Raw genomic sequence first — 23,831 nt, 5'->3', positions numbered from 1 at the left:
CTGGTCCTTTATTGGCTTTTCACTATAGTTATAGGGCAGATTGTTGATTTTTCGACATTTGAAGATAAGAATTTTCTCAGTCCCTTACATATGTTGAATCGTAGAAAGACAGGCCCATGTGATGTATTTATGAGCTATGTCGTAAACAGATCTCTGCTAAATGTTTCTTGGCCACATATCCCAAACTCTACAAGATTTTTAACGTACCATTCCACCTATATAAACATATCCATATCCATGGCTCATACCCACAGCCAAGCCTTCACATTCTCTACTGATCTACTACTCCCTTTAACCTGAGAATTTTTGTTCTACGATCAAGAAAGACAATGGCTATTCGTTTGCCTGGTCTGGCTAAACAAAGTCTCCGTAGGTCTTTCTCGACAGCAAATAAAGCTTCATCAAAGTATTTGGATGTACCGAAAGGTTTCCTAGCTGTTTATGTGGGAGAAACCGAGAAGAAGAGATTTGTGGTTCCAGTTTCCTATTTGAACCAGCCTTCATTTCAAGATTTGCTAAGTAAGGCTGAGGATGAATTCGGCTTTGATCATCCAATGGGTGGTTTAACCATTCCTTGTGCCGAAGAGACTTTCCTTCATGTCACCTCTAGCTTGAGTAGATTCTAACTTACAAGAGAGGATGTTAATCTAATAATTAGAGAAAAACAATTTTTGTTGGCAGGATTTTCCAATTCTATGTAAATGTTTTTTTGGCTAAATGTTCTGCCTCCAGTTAGATGTCACAGCATGTCCTCTTCCTTGATTCCACCAACAATGGCATAACGGGTCTAACCTTGCCAGGCTCCATTTCTGGGATAGCTGGGCTCTATGGGCTCCAAATATAGATGGGTTCGGAAAACAAGGTTTGACGTCTGTACTAGTGCGCAGGTTAACAACGTGCCCTCCTAGGGCCCATGGATCGGGTACTCTCACTGCCAAGGATACACAAATTCCAGCCCAATGTGAAACTTCCCGTTCATTTGAGTCTAATTATAATTTCATTTCCATTTATGTAATTTAGCAAAATCAGAATCCATGACTAAATATTGTTAATTACAGAAATTAAAATCTCCCTTTTTATTGATATAAACTAGGTGCTTTAATTATTTGCAGAGAAAAAATCGGTTCAGCATTAAATACTCAGACAATAATTACTTATTTACTCCTACCTAAATATTGGGCGGCCATGTGTAAAAAAAATCATGTTAAGGTGGTGAAAAAGAAATAAAAGATTTATCAGGGGGGGAAATGGTATAAAAAAGATTCATTTAGTATAGAATTTTTCTATGTGAAAATTCTTTGAAGTGAAAAAAATATTATGGATTTAATTTTCATAATAATTGAATGAACTTCATTTCCTTATTATACTCAAAATACATGCATTCTCCCAAAGCAGAAAAATAAATAAAGAAGTTGCGTGCATGATATCTAACAAGATTTAATTTATTTCTACTAATTTAATTAATTGCACTTAATTTTCAATTATGGGAACACCCGATACTAGATTTTGAACGAATTAACTGCTCTATTAATTAGAAATTATACGTAAAGATCAAGCAAAACCCTAATCCTATATATAAATATAAAACCTAACGAGTTCTTCATTGAAGTTATCACTTTGTCTTCAAAAGAAACTGCCTTCTTATCTTCCAAAACACCACAGTAATTCCAATGGCTGTCCCTGTACGTAATTCCTCTCTCTAGCTCCTTGTATATCTATTTTGTATATATAGGTCACTTTTTCTTCTTCTTTTTTTCATGTAAACAATAAATGGTCCATCCTTGCTTTAATTTATGAATTCATCCCTTTAACTTTAACAATTTGTTTATGAAATCTACTCTTTTGGTTGGCCCTTTTTTTTTCAGATTTTCACCGTGAAAGTGCATATCAGTTGCTGTTCAAGATGTACGCAGAGAGCCAAGGAAAAGTTGCAGAAAATCAAAGGTTTTTTTATTATTATTATTTTCTTACAGTTTCGTGGATTTTTCCGTGTCTTGTAATAATATTTTTGCAAGCGTTTCCTTCTTAAACATTGTGTCTAATTGCTAGGGGTGAATTCCATCACCATCGACACAGCAAAAGATTTGGTGATCGTTTCCGGCAGTGTTGAGCCTGCGGTAATTCTAGAGAAGTTCGCTGAGTGGGGAAAAAAGGCAGAACTTTTTTCCTTTCAAAAAGAACCCATGGAGAGTGGCGGTGGCCACGACAAGGATAAAACTAATTTGAATAAAAATTATTATAGGAAGAGTGATTCGGTTCCCGGCGCAGTACCCGCCAACAGGTTTTTGCATGATAACCCTAACATGTACGTCGCGAGAGACAGCAAGAAGGGTAAATGGTGTTGGCTTGGTAAAATAATATTCGGAAACAAACCGAGGGCTAGATCTTTGGTTGCAAAAGCTCATGCTGACAATAAGTGGCAGGCTCCAAGGATACCTATGAATGAATTTGGATCATCAAAGCCAATATATGGAAACCAATTAGCTATGCATGAATTTAGATCCTCACAGCCATTTTATGGTAGCCAATTACCTATGGATCAATTTGGATCCTCAAGACCATTTAATGGAAGCCATTTCAATAGACCATCGATGTATGGAAGACCAAGTCGACAACCGGTGCCTCCACAACCAATGTATATGCCAAGGCCACCATTCTTACCCCCATATGGGGGGATGCAGCCAGGGGCGGCAGCTGCACCGTCGCACTCGGTCAATCCCATGATCCACTACACAAGTTATGACGATAATTATCGTCATTGGTGAGCTGCATAACATGCAAGGTGTACAAACACGGACTTGAAGTTCATATGTAGTCTAAAGGATTGCTATATCTTTAATGTTTGCTAATGCTGTTTAGCTTCTGTTATAGATAATGGCATTAGACAATTGCCAATTGTTCATTTTCGTCCTTCAAATTTATGTTCTAGGGGAGATATGTTACAGTAACATCTAACATCTATTTTATCTATTCTGCCTCCATCTGATTACAAGCCTCAAATTAATTAGTTGTCGCAAGGATGTCTCTAATCGCAGAATCAAGTAGGTTGAGAGCATCTACTGACTGTCTCGGGCATGTACCTAGTCCAAGTTACCTTAGATTTACATCAATAATATCAGCATTATTGATATCCAACTGTCCCTCACAATCTTTAACTTCTCCTCCATAGGCTTGTCTGTGTGGTGGTAGAGCATATGATGTTTTCCAGCATATCGACCCAATATGATGGACATGAATTTTCCGAAGTCCCCTATATTTGTTGACTAGTTAGAAGACAGGACCATGTGATTATCTTATGAGCTATGTCTAAATTGCAGACCCCATCCAATTGTTTCTTGTCCATATATCAACTTCAGATTCATGAGGATTTTGAACATACCGTTTCATGACCTATATATATACCATCGAAATATTTGGCTCATAACCAAACAAGTCTTCACATTCTTTACTCGTATTCCTTTTCAACAAAAAATCTGCTGATTAGTTTCTTCTGAATTAGATACATCAACATTAAAGTGACAATGGCTATTCGTTTGCTTGGTTTTCTGGCTAAACAAAGCCTCCGTCGGCCTGTTTCATGCGCCCATAAAGCAGCTTCAAAGTCTTCAGATGTTCCAAAAGGTTTCCTAGCAGTTTACGTTGGGGAAACTGAGAAGAAGCGATTTGTGGTTCCAGTATCATATTTGAACCAGGCTTCATTTCAAGATTTGCTAAGTAAAGCTGAAGAGGAGTTTGGTTTTGATCATCCAATGGGTGGATTGACTATTCCCTGTGCGGAAGATACTTTCCTTGATGTAACTTCTAGCTTGAGTAGATTATAAGGGGTAATTTAACTGATCACACGGAACAATTTTGCATGGCAGGAATTGCCGATTGGGTGTAAATAATTTTTTTTACTAAATCTTGCGAAATGAGAAATATATTTTATACCGATGTGGTTGTTTTCCCTCTCTTATTCTGCAATTCTCTCTCAAATAATCAATGATCTATTTAGTCTTGTAAGGATAATGAAACTTTTTCTAAATACTCTGCAGTATATATGTTTAGTATGTGTATTTTGGGACCTGAACTGATATGAAATCTGATGTGTATGGAGTATGGTCTGAGATTGCAGGATATATGATTTTGAACAAGTTTCCAAGTAAAAGCTGGAAGTCTGTCAGATTATGAATTGACTTATGTAGAAGTCTCCAGTATCCAAGCTTTCTCTTTATATATATCAGTTATGTAACCTGCAAGTGGTAGAACAGAAATGAAAGACTAGGAAATTTCACTCAACTTTTCTCTTTAGTTTCTGTTTTTCTAGTTCAAAAAACCTACAAGCTTACTTTCCCAACTCTTGAAAAAACTTCTTCGAATAGCTAATTGAATTGCAGTCTTACACTAACCCTGTTCCTAGTAGAATATTTTTACACCTGTTCAGTTAATTATCTTGTCTGAGGCTTTCGATTAACATGCATGTATCTGTTCAAAGAGGAAAAAATCAAAATGTTCTGGTTTAATTTCAAGCCGTATGAAAGATCAATCTGAAAATTAAAGACCCTTCATTCCTTCTTCAAAATCAAGTTCGGTTTGAATCGTATAAAAAGAGAAGTTAATTATGGGATTCCTTGCGATTCTTCTTTTGCACTGTATACAATCACGAGGAAATTCTTGCTTGTCCAGCCTCAAAAAGTCTATCCACTTTTACAAACAACAGCTTTCTCCCTGTGAAGTTCCTGAATCTCATCCGCATGTGTTGAACCCTGATTTTATTTTATTTTAAGACGTGTCAGACATCTCAAGAAGGTCTTGCATTTTAAAATAATGAATTATCCTGAAAGACAAAATCAACCAAAAGCTCTGGCATTCAATGGAGCAGGCTCTAACATATAGAATACTCTTCCTTCTAAAACTACACATTCTTTCATTGAGAACAACCTTGGCCATAAAGAAGATATATATATATATATATATTTTGTTTTGAACCTACCTTTATCAATTGAAAACAAGTTCTCTCTTGATTACACGGCACATTATTTCAGCTGATCGACTAACCTTCTAGATTATTGTCTTTGCACAAACACAATCCATGGCTAGATCCTAGTCTACATCTAGATGTCTTGTTGATTCTGCCTCAGTACATGCCACATTAGATGTCGCAGCATGTTTCTGGTCACATAGCCATTTACGTTGAGAAAACTATTAATCCTGTCTTGACCATGTACGTACCTAATCCAAGCATTACTTCAGAAAAATTTATGTCAATGTTGATATCAAACCGTCCCTTCACAATCTTTAGCTTCTCCTCCATAGACTCGTCTGTGTGGTTGTAGGGCATATGTTGTTTTCCAACATAATAGAGACCCAATATGATGGATATGAATTTTCCAAGTCCCTTGTATTTGTTGATTAGTTGGAAGACAGGACCATGTGATACCTTCATGAGCAATGTCATAATGACCCCATCCCAACGTTTCTTGGCCGCTAACTCCATATATGGGAGGATTTTGAACATGCCATTTTCACCTATATATACATGTCCACATACTTGGCTCACAACCAACCAATTTTTCACATTCTCCACTGATTACTTTTCCTTTGAACAACGAACCTGCTAAGTTTTACTTTAGAGATACATCAAAAAAGAAACAATGGCAATTCGTTTTCCTAGTGTTCTTGCCAAGAAAATCCCCCGTCAATCTTCATCCAAGTCTTTGGATGTACAGAAAGGTTTCATAGCGGTATATGTTGGGGAAGCTGACAAGAAGAGATTTCTGGTTCCAGTTTCCTATTTGAACCAGCCTTTGTTTCGGGATTTGCTATGTAAAGCTGAGGAGGAGTTCGGTTTTGATCATCCAATGGGTGGTTTAACGATTCCCTGCGACGAAGAGACTTTCCTTGATGTCACTTCTAGCTTGAGTAGATCATAAGAACAAATCACAGAAAAACAATTTTGTATGGCAGGAATTGTCAATTAAATGTAAATATTTTCAAGTAATATCAAATTTTCACTGAATGAGAAAGATTTTACCAGCAACTGTTGCTTTTCTTACCAAATTTTCAGTGCTATCATCATACTCAATGCCCTACAGTACAAGCCTTTAGCTTCCTCCTGGTATTAAATTGAAATTTTATACTATCTCCGCAATTTATTCATTGGAATTGCCATAAATTATGGTGTGCTTAATCTAAATGGAGCTCGTAAGTCAGTGTCTCTCATCATTTCTTATTAAATTCATGACTCAAACATTAATTTGGTTCTGAATGATTAACAGTAACAGGGGATTTTCTTCCTTGTTGATGTACTAGGGAGATGAAAGTAGATAATCTATGCTTATATTGGAGATAAGTATAGATTTATGTTCTTAGTATTCTCAGCGTTCATCCTCCACTAAATCTGAAATGAATGCACTGTCAGTATTCAGAAATTTAGACATTGAACTCAATCAAATTAATGTGCTAGTTGTTAGAGAGAAGAGATGTTCAGCTTAACTTTTAAGTGGTATGAAAGATAAGTCAGAGAAATTAATTTTGCAGCTTAATGAACAATCAAGTTAGTTTTCCATCTGACAAAGTACATATTTGTATCCTCAAGAGTTTCATCTCATCGTTCAGGCAAGGCGATTCAAGACTGAAATTCGATCCAAAAATGCGATGCTAAAAGGCTGCATTTTCAAGTTTCTTGGTTCCATTACAGTTTACAGTTGCCACGGTAAATAGATGTGCCATGATAGAAAATCACAATCAACTTTGAATCCATGTTAGGTCAAGAAAAAATCTTCGTTGTCGAGAAAATATTTTGGAAATAATAGTCTGCAATTTTGAACAGGCTAGATCCTTTCAGTTCCTTCAAGCCAGACTTTTGGAATATCAGGTACTATTTTTCTGCTTGAATCAACTTTGAATCCAAGTTTGAACTGCGGAATGAGAAAAGGCTAGCTAGGTGACTTTGTCAAAGCAGGCTGTGTCTCTTGCACATTTCTTTCTTCCTTCATTTTTCAAAATCATGCCCTTAGTAGTTGTCCCGAGCATGTCCCTGATCCCAGCATGACAAATTTCAGATGGCACATGTAATTGTCTCAAACATGTACATAATCTCATCGGGTCATTTTGTTTTGTATTTATATCAGCATTGACTTTCAACTGTTCATTTCCAATATTTAGGTGGTCCTCCAATGGCCTAACTCTGTAGTTGTGGGACACTGTGTTTTATACGAATTATCTCAATCCACCAAATTTGCCGAGTAGTTGGAAGACAGGACCATGCGATACTCATGATCTCTGTCTTGAGCAAACCCCAGTATGTGATTCTCGACCACTAACTCTTGATTTCATAGAGAACATTTCATCTATATAAACATACTTTCTATCAGACCAGACCAACTCAACTCAGACCTTCACATTCTCTACTGAGATCTTTTCCTTGAACAACAAACCTCTCAGGTGCTTCCTCATTTTCTTCTACACACCAAAATCAACAAGTAGACCATGGCAATTCGTTTAACTGGAAGCCTTGCCAAGCAAATTTTCCGCCGATCTTCAAAATCTTTTGATGTGCCAAAAGGTTTCGTGGCAGTATACGTTGGGGAGACCGAAAAGAAGCGATTTGTGGTTCCAGTATCCTATCTGAACCAGCCTATATTTCAAGATTTGCTATGTAAAGCTGAAGAAGAGTTTGGCTTTGATCATCCAATGGGTGGTTTGACAATTCCTTGTAGAGAAGATACTTTCATCCATGTCACTTCAAGCTTGAGCAGATCATGAGAGAATTCTTGAAGTCATTCACTGAAGAGTGAACAGAGTTTTGCCTTGTAGGAAATGCAATTCAATGTAAATAATTTTCTTTTTTTTATAGCTGAAAAGCTTTATGAGAAGGATTGAAAAAATATCCTCATGCATGTAAGAATCATTACTGAAAAGAAACAGTTTCTTTCTTAACAGGCAGGATCAGGTTTTCCTTCATAGTCAATTGAATTGCATGCCCCCTCTAAACATGTCAACTGAAAGACCATAATCATCAACTGAAAGTAAAGCAATTCTTACACAGCTCAGGCCGATTCGTTAACAGTAGTCAATTGTTTTGTGAGCAGTTCTTCGATTAATTTCTATGCAAAAATGTTAACGGTGACATAAAAATATCTAAACTAAAACATGTCTGAAACTTGCATAAAATGAAAGTAGTAAAATTTAAATTCATAACCGTTTAGATATCATTATCAAAAAACCATTTGAACCCAAAAACTTGAATTGTTGGATGAGGGCCTAGTTAACAATTTTGTATTAACTAGTTAACAAGCGGTCTGAAGGCATGTGCAGGAGGGGGACGGAAGCAAGCGTAGACCTGCACAGATGACTCGTAAAGTTTATCATGAGGAGAAAGATGTGCTTTTGCGTAGTTCGTTGATTGAAATGCATGTTAAGTGTGGTTCTATAGAGAAGGCTTTGCAAGTTTTCAACATGGCAGGATTTAGACTGGGAGGCGGGAGAGAAACAGGGATGTGTAGTTGATTCGCTTTGTAGGGTCTGGAGAGTTGAACAAAGCATGGACGCTGGTGAAATGAGAGCTACAAATCCATTTGGTTTGCTAAGATCATACCACTTCTAAATGATACTCACATTTTGATCCCTTTTGAATTTGATTTTGTGGCCACCGAAACCCTAAATTCTCAATATTAATTAAAAATGTAAAATATTTTTTTATATAAATCTCTCTCATCAGAGGAAATATTCTTGAACAGCCGAAGAGACCAGTGCTTATTCTTATTTTCCATTAAATTTATACATAATTGGAATAAATTATATTTTTAATTTATCAATTGTTATAACATAATGGCGAGTATATGAACTAGCTCAAAACTCGAGTTTAGAATTTAATTAATTAATTTAATTTAATTTAATATAAAATAATATTATTTTAAGATTCTTTAAAAAAAATTATTTTAAAAAAAAAAATTCATCTAAAGCTTGTTTGGGAGCGTTATAATGATTACTTTTCATTTCAAAACATGTTAAAATAATATTTTTTTTATTTTTTTAAAAATATTTTTAATATTAATACATCAAAATTATCTGAAAATATCAAAAAAAATTAATTTAAAATAAATAAATAAAATTAATTTTTAAAAAAATTCTTTTCAAACGTAAATACTACCTTTGTTAAGAGGTTAATACAAAATTCAACCGGTTCTGGTCGGGCGGGCCGCCGACTTAACCTAAGAAAAAGGCCTTATTAGTAACTTTGGACCAGTAACTTTGGCCCAATAATGACACCTCTCCCTCTGATTGGCTAAGTGTGATGTATTATTAGAATCAACAGTGGGCAATTTACTTCTTCAACCCAACGGTCACTGTAATTTAGCAGAAAACAAACCCTATTTTTGTGGAATCAACAACTCCGATGTTTATCTCACAAGAAGGTGTTGTTAAAAGGGTATGACAAACAGCTCATCTTCATCAAAATAGAACGGATAAGATTATTATCCTGTTGATATAAGACGACCCACACCCGAATCATAGAGAACCAAAATGAGCAAACCTGAAGAGAACACTGAAAAGAAGGTACTAACTTTTTTATGGATTTTTTTTCAATTTGACAACTACACGTCTTTAAATCAGTAAGATAATGTAGCCTAGATGCTCAAAATTGTTTCTTGATGCCGTTTTTTAGTAACCCTATTGAAAGACTTTTTTATTGCTTAACTAGGGTTTATGGGGTTTTTGTAATGATTGAATGTGAATTCTTTTTTTTTTTTAATTTTGATTTGGATATTTATAATTACTGGATTTACTGAAATAATTGTGCCCAGAAAGCTAAAACTTGTTGTTATGAAAACTGTCTACTGAAACTCCTTTAAAAAGCTCTGCTTTTCTAATGATTGGTTCATTGGTGTTGTGGATAGGATTTGCTAGTTTAAAATTTTATTGCAGATGTGAACTGAATGGTTGCATCTCATTGAATTCATGAAGTGATGTTACACAGAAACCAAAGGTCGTTCTTTTCAATCTCAGCCGTAAACCTGTTGTTTTATGTCAACTGAGTGTTATATGTTCATGAACTTTGGGTAGTTTAAGTTAATAGTATTTGATTTCGATTCATACTAGAATTGTTGCCTAATACTTGTAATAAGAAACTAGGAATCATGAGGCATTGCTCGTTAGTTGCATTACTTTCTTTGTTTTATTTGCTTTTAGGAATCGGCACAGATTTTGAACAAGAAGCTCAAAGATGTCGAAATCAGCATTCCAATAGTTTATGGCAACATAGCATTCTGGCTTGGAAAAAAGTCTAACGAGTAAGTAAATTGTTAATTAATCTTCAAGTTACTGCCCATTCTTTTGTTCGTTGTGTGCTTGAATCAATGATATCAATATTTTGTCAATCAGGTATCAATCTCATAAGTGGACTATATATGTACGTGGGGCCACTAACGAGGATCTTGGTGTAGTGATAAAGCGAGCTGTTTTTCAGCTTCATTCTAGTTTCAATAATCCTACAAGAGTCATTGAGGCACCTCCTTTTGAGTTATCAGAAGCAGGCTGGGGTGAATTTGAGATTGCCATTACACTGTATTTTCACAGTGATGTGTGTGATAAGCCTTTGAACCTGTGAGTTCCTTTGTCTATTATGTCATTCACATTTCAGTATAAAATGTTTTTAGAACCTATGGATTTGGCCTATTAATTTTGTAGCAAGACATTCTGTGTGTTATTGGAGTACATGACAAACATGAACTGCTGTAAAATTATTGAAAGGTAGGATAGAACCATATATAATGTGAAGCAAAATCCTACTCAGTTTCATATTCTTCTCCTCCCTTTGCATGATAGTAATATATATGCTCTGCTCCTTGGACATGGTCGATTCATCAGCAGCGAGGTATTAGTGGCATATAGCTTAAAACATATGGCCCTTTATCTAATCACTTGTTTGGGAATAATCAATTAGTTGACTGAACATCTAAAGTGAGTTGATTTCCAGTTTAATAAGACTGTGATGACTGCAGATCTTTTCATTTGCTAATATTGGAAATATGTGGTGATTCAGTTGAATGAATTCCATTCAGTTAGGACCAACATCATATTGCATTCCCTTATATAATGAAAAGCTTAAAAGTGGTCAAACTTCAGAATTGGTTTGTTGAAGGATTAAGTTATTCACAGATATCATCATTTGAAGTTGTACCCAGAAGATGAACCTGGCCCTGTGTCAATGAAGAAGCCAGTTGTTGTAGAATCATATGATGAGATCGTATTCCCGGAGCCTTCAGAGGGTTTCTTAGCTCGTGTACAGAGTCATCCAGCTGTAAATCTACCCAGATTACCTGCTGGTTTTACTTTGCCTCCTCCTAGTATGTATTTTAGCTGTCTACTGCCAGTAGTGCTCTTCGCCTTCCTTTGGATTGATAAATTAACTTCTTGTTTCCTTACAGTGCCGGTTGAAGATACAAGTAAAAGGAAGAGAGGAGACACTAAAGATAATCCTCTAGCCCAGTGGTTTATGAAATTCTCTGAAGCAGATAAGCTGCTGCAGCTTGCTGCAGCTCGTCAGCAGGTCAGAAAGAATTTCTTACTTTTTCTCTCTATTTTTTCCCTTATAGAAGCAATTTTATCAGGAAGGAAGAATATGAGAATGCAAACAGGAGTACATGAACCAACTTTTAGGCCTGTTATTGATGGCTTCAAATAATGTGTGTTGGTGGTAATATTTGTTAAATATCACCTTCTTAATGCTTGTTCAACATTGGCTTGGAGTAAGATATATGCCATCTTAATGGGTTAGCTAGTTAGAAGGATTTGAACTATTAATAAACTGGCCTCTGGGACAGCAGGAATGAAAGAAGACAATAGGAGGGCACTATTTCTTGCAAAATGGCTCTCTACTACACAATAAATACATTAAATTGGTAGATCAATACCTCATGGAGTTCTGTTTTACAGAAAGACTTCTAGATGGGCTGCGCAGAATTTGATTTTGGAGCAGGGTATTACTGGGCAAGAAAGCATAATTTGGATATCTGTTTATCTTAAAAGTTCACACAAATTCCTGATTTCTTAAGTAGTTAGTGAACAAATGTTTTATGTATTGATAAACCTGTAGTTTCCCACTCAGAAAATTTTCACAGGGCTAGTGAATAACTTTTTTTTCTATGAACTAGAAACTAGTCCCTTGAAGCTAACATATAGTGAATATTTCTTCCCATATATTGCTTTATCACCCTAAAATTTCTTATTCAATTGTGCTGAACTATTCTCCTTTTTTTTTTGGTTTATCTGACATTGAGTTCAATAATAAATTGGAATTGATTGTGGTTTGAATCCCAACTTTTTTGCATCGTTGATGAAACATAAAAGAGCTGTTGAGTCTTTTTTTTTTTTTTTTTTTTTTTGCATTAGCTGCATGCTTCCTAATTTCACTAAAACTTGATGAGTCACATGAGGAAACTGTTTGGCATAGGGAAGTGTTACGGGCTATTATTGAAAGTTTAGATTTGATTTGTTAGGTGCAGGCTCATATAGCAAAACTCCGACGGCAAATAAGCTTGATAAATGGGCAGGATCAACATTTGAAATCTCCCTCCAACCAGTGAATGCACTTATGAAGAGTTTTGAGGTTTCTACTTCGCATTGGTTTAGGCTGAAGCAAATGATGGCATAGGCATGTAGCAATGATATTTATTTTCTCAGAAGAGGGTAGTTTTATACCCCCTCTCTTTGTACTTTCTTTCCATTTCTACCTCTTTATGTTTATATATGAGAATGTAGCTCTGTATCAATAAACAACATGCTGTATCATTTGATTAAATTTCAATAAAAATTAAATTTACTCCAGATATATGTTGTCTAAGTTAGTGCTTCAAAACTGCATTTGATATGTGTATGTTGACTCATTGACTAATGCTGATTTGTTCTGAGTAGCAAGCAGGAACTCCGAACAGGCATGAAAGTTCTCTGGTTTTTTAGATTTGTTAGCACTAGCAGGATTTTTTAGAGTTCCCTTCTCAATTCATGACTTGTGTAGTTATGATGACTGCAGAACCTGCACAGAGGGTTAGAATTTATGATTTACCATGTCAGCCCATATCACCATATTGGAAAGTGACCTGCGAGCTGTAATAAGATATGCAATCATGTATTTTTCATCATCCTTGAGTTATTATTACACAGAAAAGAATTAGGTATTTTGCTGGTGGAACAATGTTTAGATTATCTCCTACCAATGTCAATCTAAGACCCATATTCTTAGCTCAATCTAAGCTCAAGGTTTAAGCCCAAACCCAACCCAATTAAACTAGGTATTTAAAGAAAATGTTGCAAGAGAATTTTCTTTTCCCCTCTTTTTTTTTTTCCTCTTTGCCGTGACATGCACCCATATACACCAAGAAATCAGTTTTGAACTTAAGGTTTTGGTTTTAAGAAGGATTGAAAAACAAGTATCTCCCTTTTTATTGTTATTCTTGATTAGGGATTAATTGTGAAAGGTTTTAAGAAGAGTTAGGGTTTTTATTATGCTTTGATGATTGAATGATATAAGAGTTAATAATTAATATTTAGGGTTTTAGTCCTACTCAAAATCAGTTTGATATTCTGTCTGGATTATAGGTTTTTTGAAGAACAAAATGTTTTTTTATGGGGGGATATGTAGATTTGAAGACTGGCAGATCGGAATTCTGGAAATCCCGATCAACCGGTCGACCGGTTGGGTTAAATTGGTCGACCGGTTGACTGGTTGTTGCTGGTCGATTGATTGGTCTAAACCGATTGGCTGGCTGGCTTGTGACGGAGGTTGACTGGTTGGACATTTTGGTCAACCGGTTGACCCAGTAGTAGAGTTTTATCAGGTCTCTTAAGTTCGATCAATTTGGGTTATGTTTGGGATCGATCATGTGAATCAATTCGGTTTTATAATTACATATTTGTCTTTAAGTTTAGAATTTTAATCTTTTATATTATTTTACTTCGAGTCATTTTTTGGTGTTTTCCATATTCGTTAATGATCTTAAGTAGTCTTCGTTTGTCTTTTGCTTTTATTTTTTAAGTGAGTGGAATAATCTTTAATATGCATGTGATATAAATAAATATATATATGTTGATTATATTATGTGTACAACTAGTTAATTTCTTGAATATTTATCTATGTTGCTTTATTTTTCGAGTAGTCATCCATTCTTGAATTTACACTTGCATTATATTGAACTAAATTCTATTTGATATGATATGATATACATTGCTATAATAATTATGCGAGTATCTATTATGTCCTGGTATCGGTATACTTGTCAGTAACTTCATGCTAATGAAAAGTAGTTAGTCTATGAGCACATGGTATGTATACCAAGCTGGTGAGAGAGGCACCAACCTGTAGCGACTGATCTTCCTACAATGATCTTCTTCGGGTGTCATCTGATCTCTAACATGTATTTCACTATCTTATGTTAATATGCTTGGTATGTAGATTTATATCAAGATATATCAACTTGTAAACTATTAGTATCTAAAATATATGTTAAATGTTATTCCCTCAATGAGTTGATTAAACTCGCCCCTCATTTTTAATCTTATTTTAGGTTCTTAGTTTCTGTTAGCAGGTGGACTTTGTTGAGTGTTCCTGCTTTTTCAGTTTTGGTCGGTATGCCTTACTTGTTCTGGGAGGCTTTCCTTTTAGTTGTTTTAATTCAATGTCCCAGACTCTTTACTATAACACTGTTTTATTTAACGTTTGGATTTTATTTAATGTAATAAGTATTACCAACTCTTGTTTTGTTTTATTCTTATGATGAAATATTTTGGAAGTTTACGAAACGTTGTGAATTTTTATATAATTTATTTTATGATATGTATGTTCTGAGACTTAGTATAGGTGAGATGTCCTTACGACACCGCTCCTGCGTTGCTAGTCATGGACCCAGGATTCAGGTTTTGACAATATGAAATTCCTTTTTTTCTTATACTCTGCCAGATATTGAGTCATTGTTAGCAAGTGCATGCTGGTTAAGTTATTGCTGGTTTTGCTGCTACTTTGTTATGAAATTATCAGCTTGATGTTACTTTTAAGCAGCACTCCATATGTTTGATTTGTGTTTGTAGTACACAGGTCTTTTGGATGTTTCATTTCTGAATACATCTACCTGTCAACAACAAGGTACTTAGCTGAATGTGGCTGTGAAACTTCAATGATTATCAAATTTTCTCAGAGTGAATGTTCTTGTGTTGGAACTCTTCTCAAATGAATTGTATGATATGTGTTAATAAAGCTCTGGACTCTTCTCAGGTACTTGTATCTGTCCTTTCGATGCTTTATTATGCATGATAAATGAAAATGGGCACCCGTTCTGGCTTTTGGATGGGTTCTACATATCTTTTCATGGAGATTTCAATTCCATCGTTAATTTCATCTTGGCTTAGCATACCAGGTACAACCCTATCCTTAATTCTTACGATTGTTTTCAATTCTCTTGAAGCGGACCCAGCTAAATAATATTCTCCTCTCCTAAATTTCATATAAGTCCATTTCTATCTAGGCTTCGTGTAGTCAAGGGCCTAATCTAAATATTAATGCTTGCTCAATTGTCTTTTTAGTTGGTTATGTCATATTTGAAGTCCTTAGCTTTCAACAATCAATTTCTGAGTGATAATCTTTGTTGGGTATGCCAGCCTGTGTTCTTGGGCCCTTTGTTTCTGACTACTTTCCTTACAACCCATGTGACTGCAATTAGTTTTGCTTGTTTACATTGCCATGGTATCACCATCAGTTTCCTGACTGTATAGAACATGGACAAAGACAACAACATAACATTTTTCGACTGTTGTTTTTATGAACCAGATTCATTATTTTAGATAAATTTATACTGCAGAACCATGTTGAGCATGCACCTTGACATGATCATTGAAGTTTATAATTGCATTTTCAGGACATTTCATTTTAAGCATTTCCTTTCAATCCATCATATCAGGGTTGATTGTTTTCCCATTTTCACATCCTGATGGCATAAACTCTGTAATGTTATTTGATTCTTATTTTTCTTGCTATCAGATGCCAATAACATGTGGATGTGGAGATGAACAATCCCATCTCATATTGTTATTTCTTTTATTATCTTGATTGCAGGTCTTGCCAAATTTCTGGCAATAGCTATTAGAGAAAACTAATGTAACTAATAAAGAAATTTATGAAATTTGGGTTTGTTCATAAAAGATCCCGAGTGGGCACAAGGTAGTTACAGTTGAGACATAGTCTGCTTGGTAAACTAGCCGTTTGCAGTAGTTGAAATGATGATAAAAGACCTTACCATGTTGTCTTTACAGGAGAGCTAGGGGGCCACAGTAACATGGCCTTCATGTCCTCCAAAAAAGGCAAGGTCATTATCAACTGTAAAGAAAATACCTCGGTCTCTTGGTTTAGCGGGGCACCGCATTTCAGTGAGAATGGTGGGCCTTTGCAGTCTCCTATTTTCATTGTCCGTTCTCTCAATCAATCTCATTCACAGAACATGGGAGAGCTTCTCTCAAAGAAGGCGACCTGAGGGTAATTTTTCCCCATCTCTTAAGTAGTTTTAGATGTAAAACAATTTTTCATCTCACAGTTGTATATTATATTTGCACAGCATGTGTCACGTACATAGTATGCATGTACTGTGTGCACCTATTATTTGTATGTGGGTATGTTTGCTCTGTGTCAAGTGGCTCATTTAAAAATCGTAGTGCGCGTAAGCTGGTGTGGATATCCCGGGTTATAAAAAAAAAAGAAAAAAAAGGAATTTTTTCAATCTGGCTAGATATTCACATCTCTCCTGGGCAGTGCTAAATATGCTATTAATCATTACATTTGACGTCATTTGAACTTTTGGAAACTTGGATGGCTCTAGTATGGATTTGAACAAACTGATCAGTGGATAAAGTTTTGATAGGTGAACTGAGAGTTAAGACAATGTCATGGACATTTGGGAGGTTGAGAAAACAAAAGGAGAATGACGGGATGCTGGACATTGCTGTATCAGGCATTAAATTTAGTTTTTGCAGATCGCTTTCTGAGCCTTAGAACATGGAGATGTAACTTTTCTGAAACGGAGCCAGGATAAGAAGAAACCATTGGTACACATTTGAAGTAGATTTATATCTCCTATTTTGGTGATTTTGGTTTGAGCTGGACCACATAGGAAGCCTTCTAGTGTTGAGAAATTAAACCTTTTTTTTTTTACTAGAAGCATTACACTTCTGGATAATCTGATAGATAGGTTTGCAAATTTAACGAAAAAAAGCACAATTACTTCCATTATTATTAGGTCATTTAGAGCCCGGCTTCTCCATCCCTTAGTGAAAATCGTGATTGTTGTGGAAGACAGGCTTAAGTATGCATGTTGGCTGTTTAGAAACAAAAGCTTATGCCGTGCTACATTAGCATCTAACACAAATGATCAAACAACAGTTCAACTATTAGTTTCGCTGCTGTTTCATGCCTGTCAAAATCCGTTTATTGCAAGTACATAGAATTCAGAGAAGTCAGTTGTCCCTGACATTATCCATGAAAGGTTAGCTAATATAGCTTTCTCATATATGGATATTAGATTTAATGATTAGATTGAACACACCGGAATAATCAGGTTGATCTATTTTATATATGGTTTGAGAATTTTATAAAACAGTTGCCTATCGTAACTATGGTCTCTTATTTTAGGATGAAATCTAATGATATCCCAAAATACAATGTACTCCAAAATGAGATTATTTGATACTTGAATAGTATATTGGTTAATCAAATGTTTATGTAAATACTTCCTTCTCCTTGGCCCATGAAGTTTGGCCCAAGAAGTGTGAAATTGATGGTAAAAGATTTTCCAATGATAAAGTTAATAATTTTAAATGAAAATGTGAAAATAGTAATGAATGAAATAAAAAGTTTTAAATTTTAAGAACAAGAGTGTTTGTTCTTGTTTTTATATAAGTAATGCTCTAAGAACTAAGATGTATAAGTTTGTAGAGTAGAAAAAAGTGAACCTTCTGTTAGATAACTTAGAGGGTATTTATACTCCTTGAACTTTGTTGTTTTGATAGAGTATAAGGGTTTGAGAGTTATTTTTTTCTAGATAACATTTATGAGAAATAAAAATCTCTTACACATCATAAATAAGATGGAAATATTTTAGACCTTTGAGAGATCTTTTATACACCTACAGGAGTATGGAGATGGTTGTTTTTTTTATTTTTTATATACCTAAAGATGTAGGTATATGATTGTTTCTAACATGAAAATATCATGTCAATAATTTTAAGATAGAACCCTATGGTCGTAACATGAATCTCTAAGGCTAATTAGGTCTAGCGTGTAGCCAAACCTAGGGGAAATGAGTCTAGTAGCTCATCAAATCTATGATGTCTTGGGCTTGGTTCGCGGCTGAACCTATTTATATATATCAAGTTTGGCAACTCACCAAACTTATAGTGCATTGAACTAAGCTTATGGTTAAACCAAAGTATATTGGGTCTGGTTTTTTGTCAGGCCTATAATGGACTTGAACTCAGCTCACGGCTGAGTTGAACTATATTGGGTTAATTTGGTATTTTATTAGATTTATGATGATTGGAGTTCAACTCATAACTGAATCTAAGTATATTGAATCTAATATCTATCAAATCTATATTCGGTTAGGTTAGCAAATTTTCATGGATGAGTCGAAAATACACTCATCAAAATCTAAGCTATGAAAACATGTATGACTATTCGAAAGCTTTAGGTATTGTTCTATAACAAAAAAAAAATCAGCTTTAGGTGTCGAAGACATGAGATTGTTCAAGTGCTTCACGTATTGATGTTTGTAGGTCATGAATAAACTAGATTATCCACGAACAAGTAGGACATTTTAGATTTTACGGCTTAAGCTCAGGATATTCTAAGTAGGTGTTACAATGTGAAGGTGAAGGTGTTGAGGTCAAACACCTACAAAGCTAGCAGTCATATGCACATGGGTTTGCGAATATTTGGACGTACGTACTGTGTAAGAACTGTTGTTTTATCTGTCACTCGGTCCACAGAATCACAAGCCCTACAGCCACAAGGAACCAAAGCATTCACAGGCTTGTACTCTCCAGTACACTTATTATGGGTCCGTGATTTCAGGTATATGAGAGGGGGGGGGGGATTAGTAAACAAAGTAGAAAAATGAAGTTCAAATAAACACAGAGATGTGTTATATGCAGTGAAGATTGAAGACTGTTGCAGGTAGAGATTGAAAAGTTGAGTGGCCCTGTTATCTTGTCTCAAGGGAACCGAAGACATAAGACCAAGGTATTGTGGACAAATTAGTTGAGAAGTTGGAGATCTTTCAAAGATAATATATTTGAGTTCTCACCAGAGATGGAAATGAAAACTACGAGGCAAAAATGATCTGGGTTTTTGTGAACTTGAAAGAGTGTAAAAGATGGCAATCCATTGCAAAGTGAAGGTGATGAGCTGAAGGGGGGGGGGGGTAGCTAGCAGCGTGGCATGAAGGATGGAGCTTCACACTCGAACCGTGATAGAACATGCACCGAAAAACAACATGAAAAGGAGAGAACACAAGGAGCAAACAGGCATTAAACATCAGCTATGTAAATGCAAGGCATTTTTTTTATATTTTTTTGAAAAAAGCAAGTTGAAAATTAAAGCTGAGAGCGAGAGGGGGTCCATAGTGTCATTAGGAGGGCCAACATTGAAGTGCAAACCCAATAGGCTTGGCTCCCACCATGTCCTTGCCTCATCAGCACAGACCCCAAAATACCCGTGGTATGTCCTTTGCCCCTACACTCCACATGACCCCTCTCTCCCTATCTATCTCACACTACCTCTTCTTCTCTCTCTCCCTTACCTTCTTCATAAATACCACCATCACCCTCCAATCCTCCCATCACCACCATCACCTTTTACTTCCAACTCTTATCTCTCTTTACCATTCACCCTTTCTCACCACTCATCTCAAACTCCAAATGGCCATTAGAAAATCACAGAAACTACCTCAAACAGCCGTCCTTAAGCAGATTCTCAAGAGATGCTCAAGCTTGGGCAAGAAACACGGCTATGATGATGATGGCCTCCCACTTGACGTACCAAAAGGTCACTTTGCTGTGTATGTTGGTGAAAACAGGAGTAGATACATTGTTCCAATCTCATTCTTGAGCCACCCTGAGTTTCAATTCTTGCTTCAACGAGCAGAAGAGGAATTTGGTTTTGATCATGATATGGGCCTTACTATCCCTTGTGAAGAAGTGGTTTTTCGATCTCTAACATCAATGCTCAGGTGAAAAGATGATCAGTAGTGTGACGGTGGTGCATGTTTGCTTGGAGTAGATGGCTTAAGACGAAGCTGCCCTATAGTTTCTCTTTTTTTAACATCTTCTCCATTGTGATTCGTGATATTGTTTTTTGTTTCCATGTATTTTCTCTTTTAAACCCAGCTGGGTTTTTGTGTCTCTAATTACTAACTTAGATCCCATGAAAAAATGCATGGGTTTGATCTGTATAAACTCTGGTTTTCCTCTCCGATAGTTGTTAACACCACTGTGAGAGAAGGTTTATGGATTAATGCAAAGGGTGATTTACCTTTTTAACTTACAAATCTCTCTCTTTCTCCATCTCTGCTACTTCAGATCTCATGTGCATGGCTGGAAAAACACAGCGGCAAAGCAAGACACTCAGTCAAATCAAATCAAGTACATGTATGGCTTTAGAAAAGTGCATCCATTAGCACACTCCCAACACCATATATAATTTTGTCAGAGAATTGGGGGTACATCAGCATTTACGGACCACCAGTTTACTTACTGTTATGGGGTTTGAGTTTGAAGGCACACTCCACTAAGCAGACTTGTCCTTGAAAATAATTTGCTATCATGGTTAATAAATCTTGCTTAGAATTCTAAAAAATACTTTGGAGACTATCCAGTTCCATCCATCTGACAGATGCAAGTCAGGAGTGCATCACTATTCCAGTTAGTTAATGTAATGATCAAGTTTTTTATTTTATTTTATTATATACTAGTAACTTCAATTTTATTTATTTTTCAAGGTAAAAATCTTAACTTTTCAAGTGAAAATCTTCAAGTTTTAACTGTTTGGGTGTCTTCTTAGATAAAATTCAATATAAACTAATTAAGCTGGAGCCCATGAAAAATTACGCCAGTAGTAGGTGGAGCTTTTGCTTTGGCATGGTTGCAACCTTGAATCTTTAGTACTATCAGTTCTATCGTAAGCAATCATTGCATTTAATCACCACGGTTAATAGTGGTTCGTTCGATGCTTAATATAATTACCCGTGCATTAATTAGTGGAGGTACTTGATTTCTTTTCACTTTTCTTAGTCAAAAACGGCATGATTTCAATTAATTATCATACATTATTAGGCCCATAAAGTCACGTCTGACACATTACTGAATCACCCTAGTGAAAATGTCACCTTTACAAATTGCTGAGTAGCTAATAATGTGTTTCATACGAACGAAATACCACTCCATGGTTTCCTTGAATTGTGTGGGAAATGTAGCGACTTTTGTGAGAAAATGGAATGGCAAGGAAACGTTATTGACTGTTTCTTTAGGGTTTGAAAATGTTGTTGTGTGATACTCCTAAACGCTAAATATTATAATTTATTTTTTAAAGTAATTTTTTATCTAAAAATATTTTACATTAATGTTTTTTTATATTTTAAAAAATTTTAAAATGTTGATATCAAAAATAAATAAATAAAATAACATTTTAATATATTTTTAATTAAAAAACACTTGGAATATATTTGTTAGCTTTAAAATAATTGAGATAAAGATTATGTATTTTTATTTACAACAAAAATTTACTTTAAAATGATTAATTCAAGCATTAAATTTATTTTATATATTTGTTTTTTTCGTTTAAACAAATAGTTTATATTATGCAACTTTAATCCTAAATAAACGAAACTATATATGTTGCAACTAATGTCACTTCCAAAACGAACTATGTTGGATCATTGGACTTCGATATGGATTCTGTTTCAACAGATACTTCTTCATGTGTAGCTTCAAGCTAAGTTGGTCAGGGTTTTCTGTTTTAGTTTCAACAAGTGGCAAAAGACTTCGAAGTCTTAATTTCTCAAAAAGAGAAGGTAGTAACAATCATTACCTAAAAATGTCGATGTTGAGGTCAAATAACCCATGATAATCATCAACCAATTTTTTTTTAATATTGATAGGAGAATATAACAGAGACGATGCTGCATGTAGAGTTCAATATTTTAAATAAATTCAGATATCCTCCCGTTAGTTTTTGTACTAAAATTATGTTTTTTTTTCGGTGTCTAAATTGGTGTGTTTATAAAAAGAATTAATTTATTTCTATTTATGAATCTTGAATTATAAAGAGTAATTTCTTTTAAGTAGATTAATCCTTGTATTGCTTGAAAACAAATTATTAATTTTGCTTGATCTTCATGATTCTTTTGTGTATGAACATGGTGCTCTATCGTCATGGAATTATATATTATTTTAATATTGGAATGCAAATCCACGGAGATCAAGGGTCTTGAATATATACTCCATGGATGATCGCTTGAGACTCCAACATCACTCTTATCTTATCCTCCTAAGATGCATGTGGTCCATCACCCTCTTGCTCCGAGCCCTTGAGTTTTATTATTCGTCTAAACTACTATATATATATTTAGCGGCTTCTTCAATAGAAAAGCCAAGTTCTTACATTCAATTGTCACCTTCAAGCCCTATACTTTATATAAAGGAAAGCAACGAGGAAATAATTAGCAATTATAATATGTAGATATTGATCTGCAGGATTGCTTGGGTGATCCATTGGAGATGATGGGGCCAAGAATCCTACAATTGAAGGGAGGTTGCTAGTGCAAACGATAGGGCATGTATATGGATGCATGGTCCGGTGTATAACCCCAGAAGATATAGATCACTAAGGTCAGCTGAACTATAAGCCTTACATTTTTCCCACCTAAAAGAAACAGTTAAAGCTATCATACTTTTTGTGGGTCTTGGAAAAAAGGAAGTTAATAGTGATAATTATGGCAATAATAATGAACCCATGACTTGCATGAAACTCTTTCTCCATCTCTGTGTTTGGAAAAGGAAAAAACTAACCATTGCATGGATTGCAACTTTCATACACAACTATAGGAGACATTTTTAGGGGCATGGCTAGCTAGCTAGGCTGCAAAATTATCAAACTATCATCAACCCACTTGAACCCGTCTCTGTGTAATCTTGAATATTAAGTGGTTATATGATCATAGTTGGACCACTAGAGAGAAGAAAAGGCTGCCTATGGTTAGCTGGTCCTCTCTCCTTTTCTTCTAATGCAGTGTTAATTCGCCTTCTTTTTTCTTTCAGCCACAAAAGAAGCCCTGACAAACACAATTGTACACACAACTGATTTCTCCAATTCCTTTAACCCCAAGAGAATATCTTCTGTTGCACAAAATCCACATAGAATTTCCTCCTCATAACAAAATATCTAGCCCCATTATTGCTTTGATGTTGTTTGATACCCATATGTTCTTACATCTCTCTCTTTCTTTTTCCTTAATGGGTCTTATTTGTCTGGACTTAAAAGTGCTTTAATATATATAATTCAGGAAAGTTTTTTTGTCTCAAGCCCTAAAGTTTATGTTAACGCAATTACCCCATTTGGGAGAGAGATTGAAAAAATATTGAAGTTTCACAATTTTAGTGTGTACTTCTCACCTGAAAGTATGTATTTCCTGGTAATAAATCCATGCATCTGTCTCACGTACCTGCTGGCATCTACAGTTTACTAGTCTGTGAAGCTTTATTTAGATCTACAAAATCGAGCACCCATGCCCAAAATGAGCCCTACACAAAAACAG

The 23,831-nt window shown here is 35.3% G+C and overlaps 7 protein-coding genes across 8 annotated transcripts; all 7 read left to right on the top strand.

Annotated features, from left to right (window-relative positions):
• The first annotated feature begins 231 nt into the window (after window positions 1-231).
• LOC7494283 (indole-3-acetic acid-induced protein ARG7) lies at window positions 232-1,031 on the top strand. The gene has a single exon (XM_002312960.3). It carries the CDS (start codon window positions 330-332, stop codon window positions 624-626), a length of 297 nt encoding a protein of 98 aa, XP_002312996.1. The 5' UTR covers window positions 232-329; the 3' UTR covers window positions 627-1,031.
• A 639-nt stretch (window positions 1,032-1,670) lies between these two features.
• LOC7494284 (heavy metal-associated isoprenylated plant protein 6) lies at window positions 1,671-2,765 on the top strand. Its single transcript, XM_002312961.3, has 3 exons — window positions 1,671-1,682; window positions 1,866-1,944; window positions 2,050-2,765. The coding sequence occupies exons 1-3, from the start codon at window positions 1,671-1,673 to the stop codon at window positions 2,763-2,765; spliced, it is 807 nt and encodes a 268-aa protein (XP_002312997.3).
• A 474-nt stretch (window positions 2,766-3,239) lies between these two features.
• Window positions 3,240-3,933, top strand: LOC7494285 (auxin-induced protein 15A). The gene has a single exon (XM_002312962.4). It carries the CDS (start codon window positions 3,522-3,524, stop codon window positions 3,819-3,821), a length of 300 nt encoding a protein of 99 aa, XP_002312998.1. The 5' UTR covers window positions 3,240-3,521; the 3' UTR covers window positions 3,822-3,933.
• Window positions 3,934-5,524: 1,591 nt separating this feature from the next.
• LOC7494286 (auxin-responsive protein SAUR24) lies at window positions 5,525-6,138 on the top strand. The gene has a single exon (XM_002312963.3). The coding sequence runs from the start codon at window positions 5,634-5,636 to the stop codon at window positions 5,910-5,912; it is 279 nt and encodes a 92-aa protein (XP_002312999.1). The 5' UTR covers window positions 5,525-5,633; the 3' UTR covers window positions 5,913-6,138.
• A 1,207-nt stretch (window positions 6,139-7,345) lies between these two features.
• On the top strand, window positions 7,346-7,920 carry LOC7494287 (auxin-responsive protein SAUR21). Its single transcript, XM_002312964.3, has one exon. It carries the CDS (start codon window positions 7,471-7,473, stop codon window positions 7,744-7,746), a length of 276 nt encoding a protein of 91 aa, XP_002313000.1. The 5' UTR covers window positions 7,346-7,470; the 3' UTR covers window positions 7,747-7,920.
• Window positions 7,921-9,298: 1,378 nt separating this feature from the next.
• On the top strand, window positions 9,299-12,810 carry LOC7494288 (transcription initiation factor TFIID subunit 14b). Of its 2 annotated transcripts, none has more exons than XM_024609063.2 (6): window positions 9,299-9,540; window positions 10,174-10,274; window positions 10,366-10,587; window positions 11,143-11,330; window positions 11,412-11,533; window positions 12,489-12,810. In XM_024609063.2, the coding sequence occupies exons 1-6, from the start codon at window positions 9,508-9,510 to the stop codon at window positions 12,567-12,569; spliced, it is 747 nt and encodes a 248-aa protein (XP_024464831.1). In that variant the 5' UTR covers window positions 9,299-9,507; the 3' UTR covers window positions 12,570-12,810. The 2 variants fall into 2 exon arrangements, with proteins under 2 accessions (XP_024464831.1, XP_006379267.1); XM_006379205.3 differs by having other exon boundaries at window positions 9,301-9,540; window positions 12,483-12,810.
• Window positions 12,811-19,791: 6,981 nt separating this feature from the next.
• Window positions 19,792-20,567, top strand: LOC7494289 (auxin-responsive protein SAUR50). Its single transcript, XM_002312966.4, has one exon. It carries the CDS (start codon window positions 19,939-19,941, stop codon window positions 20,251-20,253), a length of 315 nt encoding a protein of 104 aa, XP_002313002.3. The 5' UTR covers window positions 19,792-19,938; the 3' UTR covers window positions 20,254-20,567.
• The last annotated feature ends 3,264 nt before the right edge of the window (window positions 20,568-23,831 follow it).

The sequence above is a fragment of the Populus trichocarpa genome, chromosome 9 (genome assembly GCF_000002775.5).
Source record: "Populus trichocarpa isolate Nisqually-1 chromosome 9, P.trichocarpa_v4.1, whole genome shotgun sequence".
In the NCBI taxonomy this organism is placed as follows: Eukaryota; Viridiplantae; Streptophyta; class Magnoliopsida; order Malpighiales; family Salicaceae; genus Populus; species Populus trichocarpa.
This window is presented reverse-complemented; position numbering and strand designations above follow the sequence as displayed.

What these genes read in the sequence shown, in the direction of transcription:
- LOC7494283 (XM_002312960.3), top strand. Translation starts at nt 330, where the DNA reads ATGGCTATTCGTTTGCCTGGTCTGGCTAAACAAAGTCTCCGTAGGTCT.
- LOC7494284 (XM_002312961.3), top strand. An exon ending in AAAGTTGCAGAAAATCAAAG is followed by an intron (nt 1,945 to 2,049) that starts GTTTTTTTATTA and finishes TCTAATTGCTAG; the next exon opens with GGGTGAATTCCATCACCATC.
- LOC7494285 (XM_002312962.4), top strand. Translation starts at nt 3,522, where the DNA reads ATGGCTATTCGTTTGCTTGGTTTTCTGGCTAAACAAAGCCTCCGTCGG.
- LOC7494286 (XM_002312963.3), top strand. Translation starts at nt 5,634, where the DNA reads ATGGCAATTCGTTTTCCTAGTGTTCTTGCCAAGAAAATCCCCCGTCAA.
- LOC7494287 (XM_002312964.3), top strand. Translation starts at nt 7,471, where the DNA reads ATGGCAATTCGTTTAACTGGAAGCCTTGCCAAGCAAATTTTCCGCCGA.
- LOC7494288 (XM_006379205.3), top strand. Translation starts at nt 9,508, where the DNA reads ATGAGCAAACCTGAAGAGAACACTGAAAAGAAG. An exon ending in AAGAGAACACTGAAAAGAAG is followed by an intron (nt 9,541 to 10,173) that starts GTACTAACTTTT and finishes ATTTGCTTTTAG; the next exon opens with GAATCGGCACAGATTTTGAA. An exon ending in TTTTACTTTGCCTCCTCCTA is followed by an intron (nt 11,331 to 11,411) that starts GTATGTATTTTA and finishes GTTTCCTTACAG; the next exon opens with TGCCGGTTGAAGATACAAGT.
- LOC7494289 (XM_002312966.4), top strand. Translation starts at nt 19,939, where the DNA reads ATGGCCATTAGAAAATCACAGAAACTACCTCAAACAGCCGTCCTTAAG.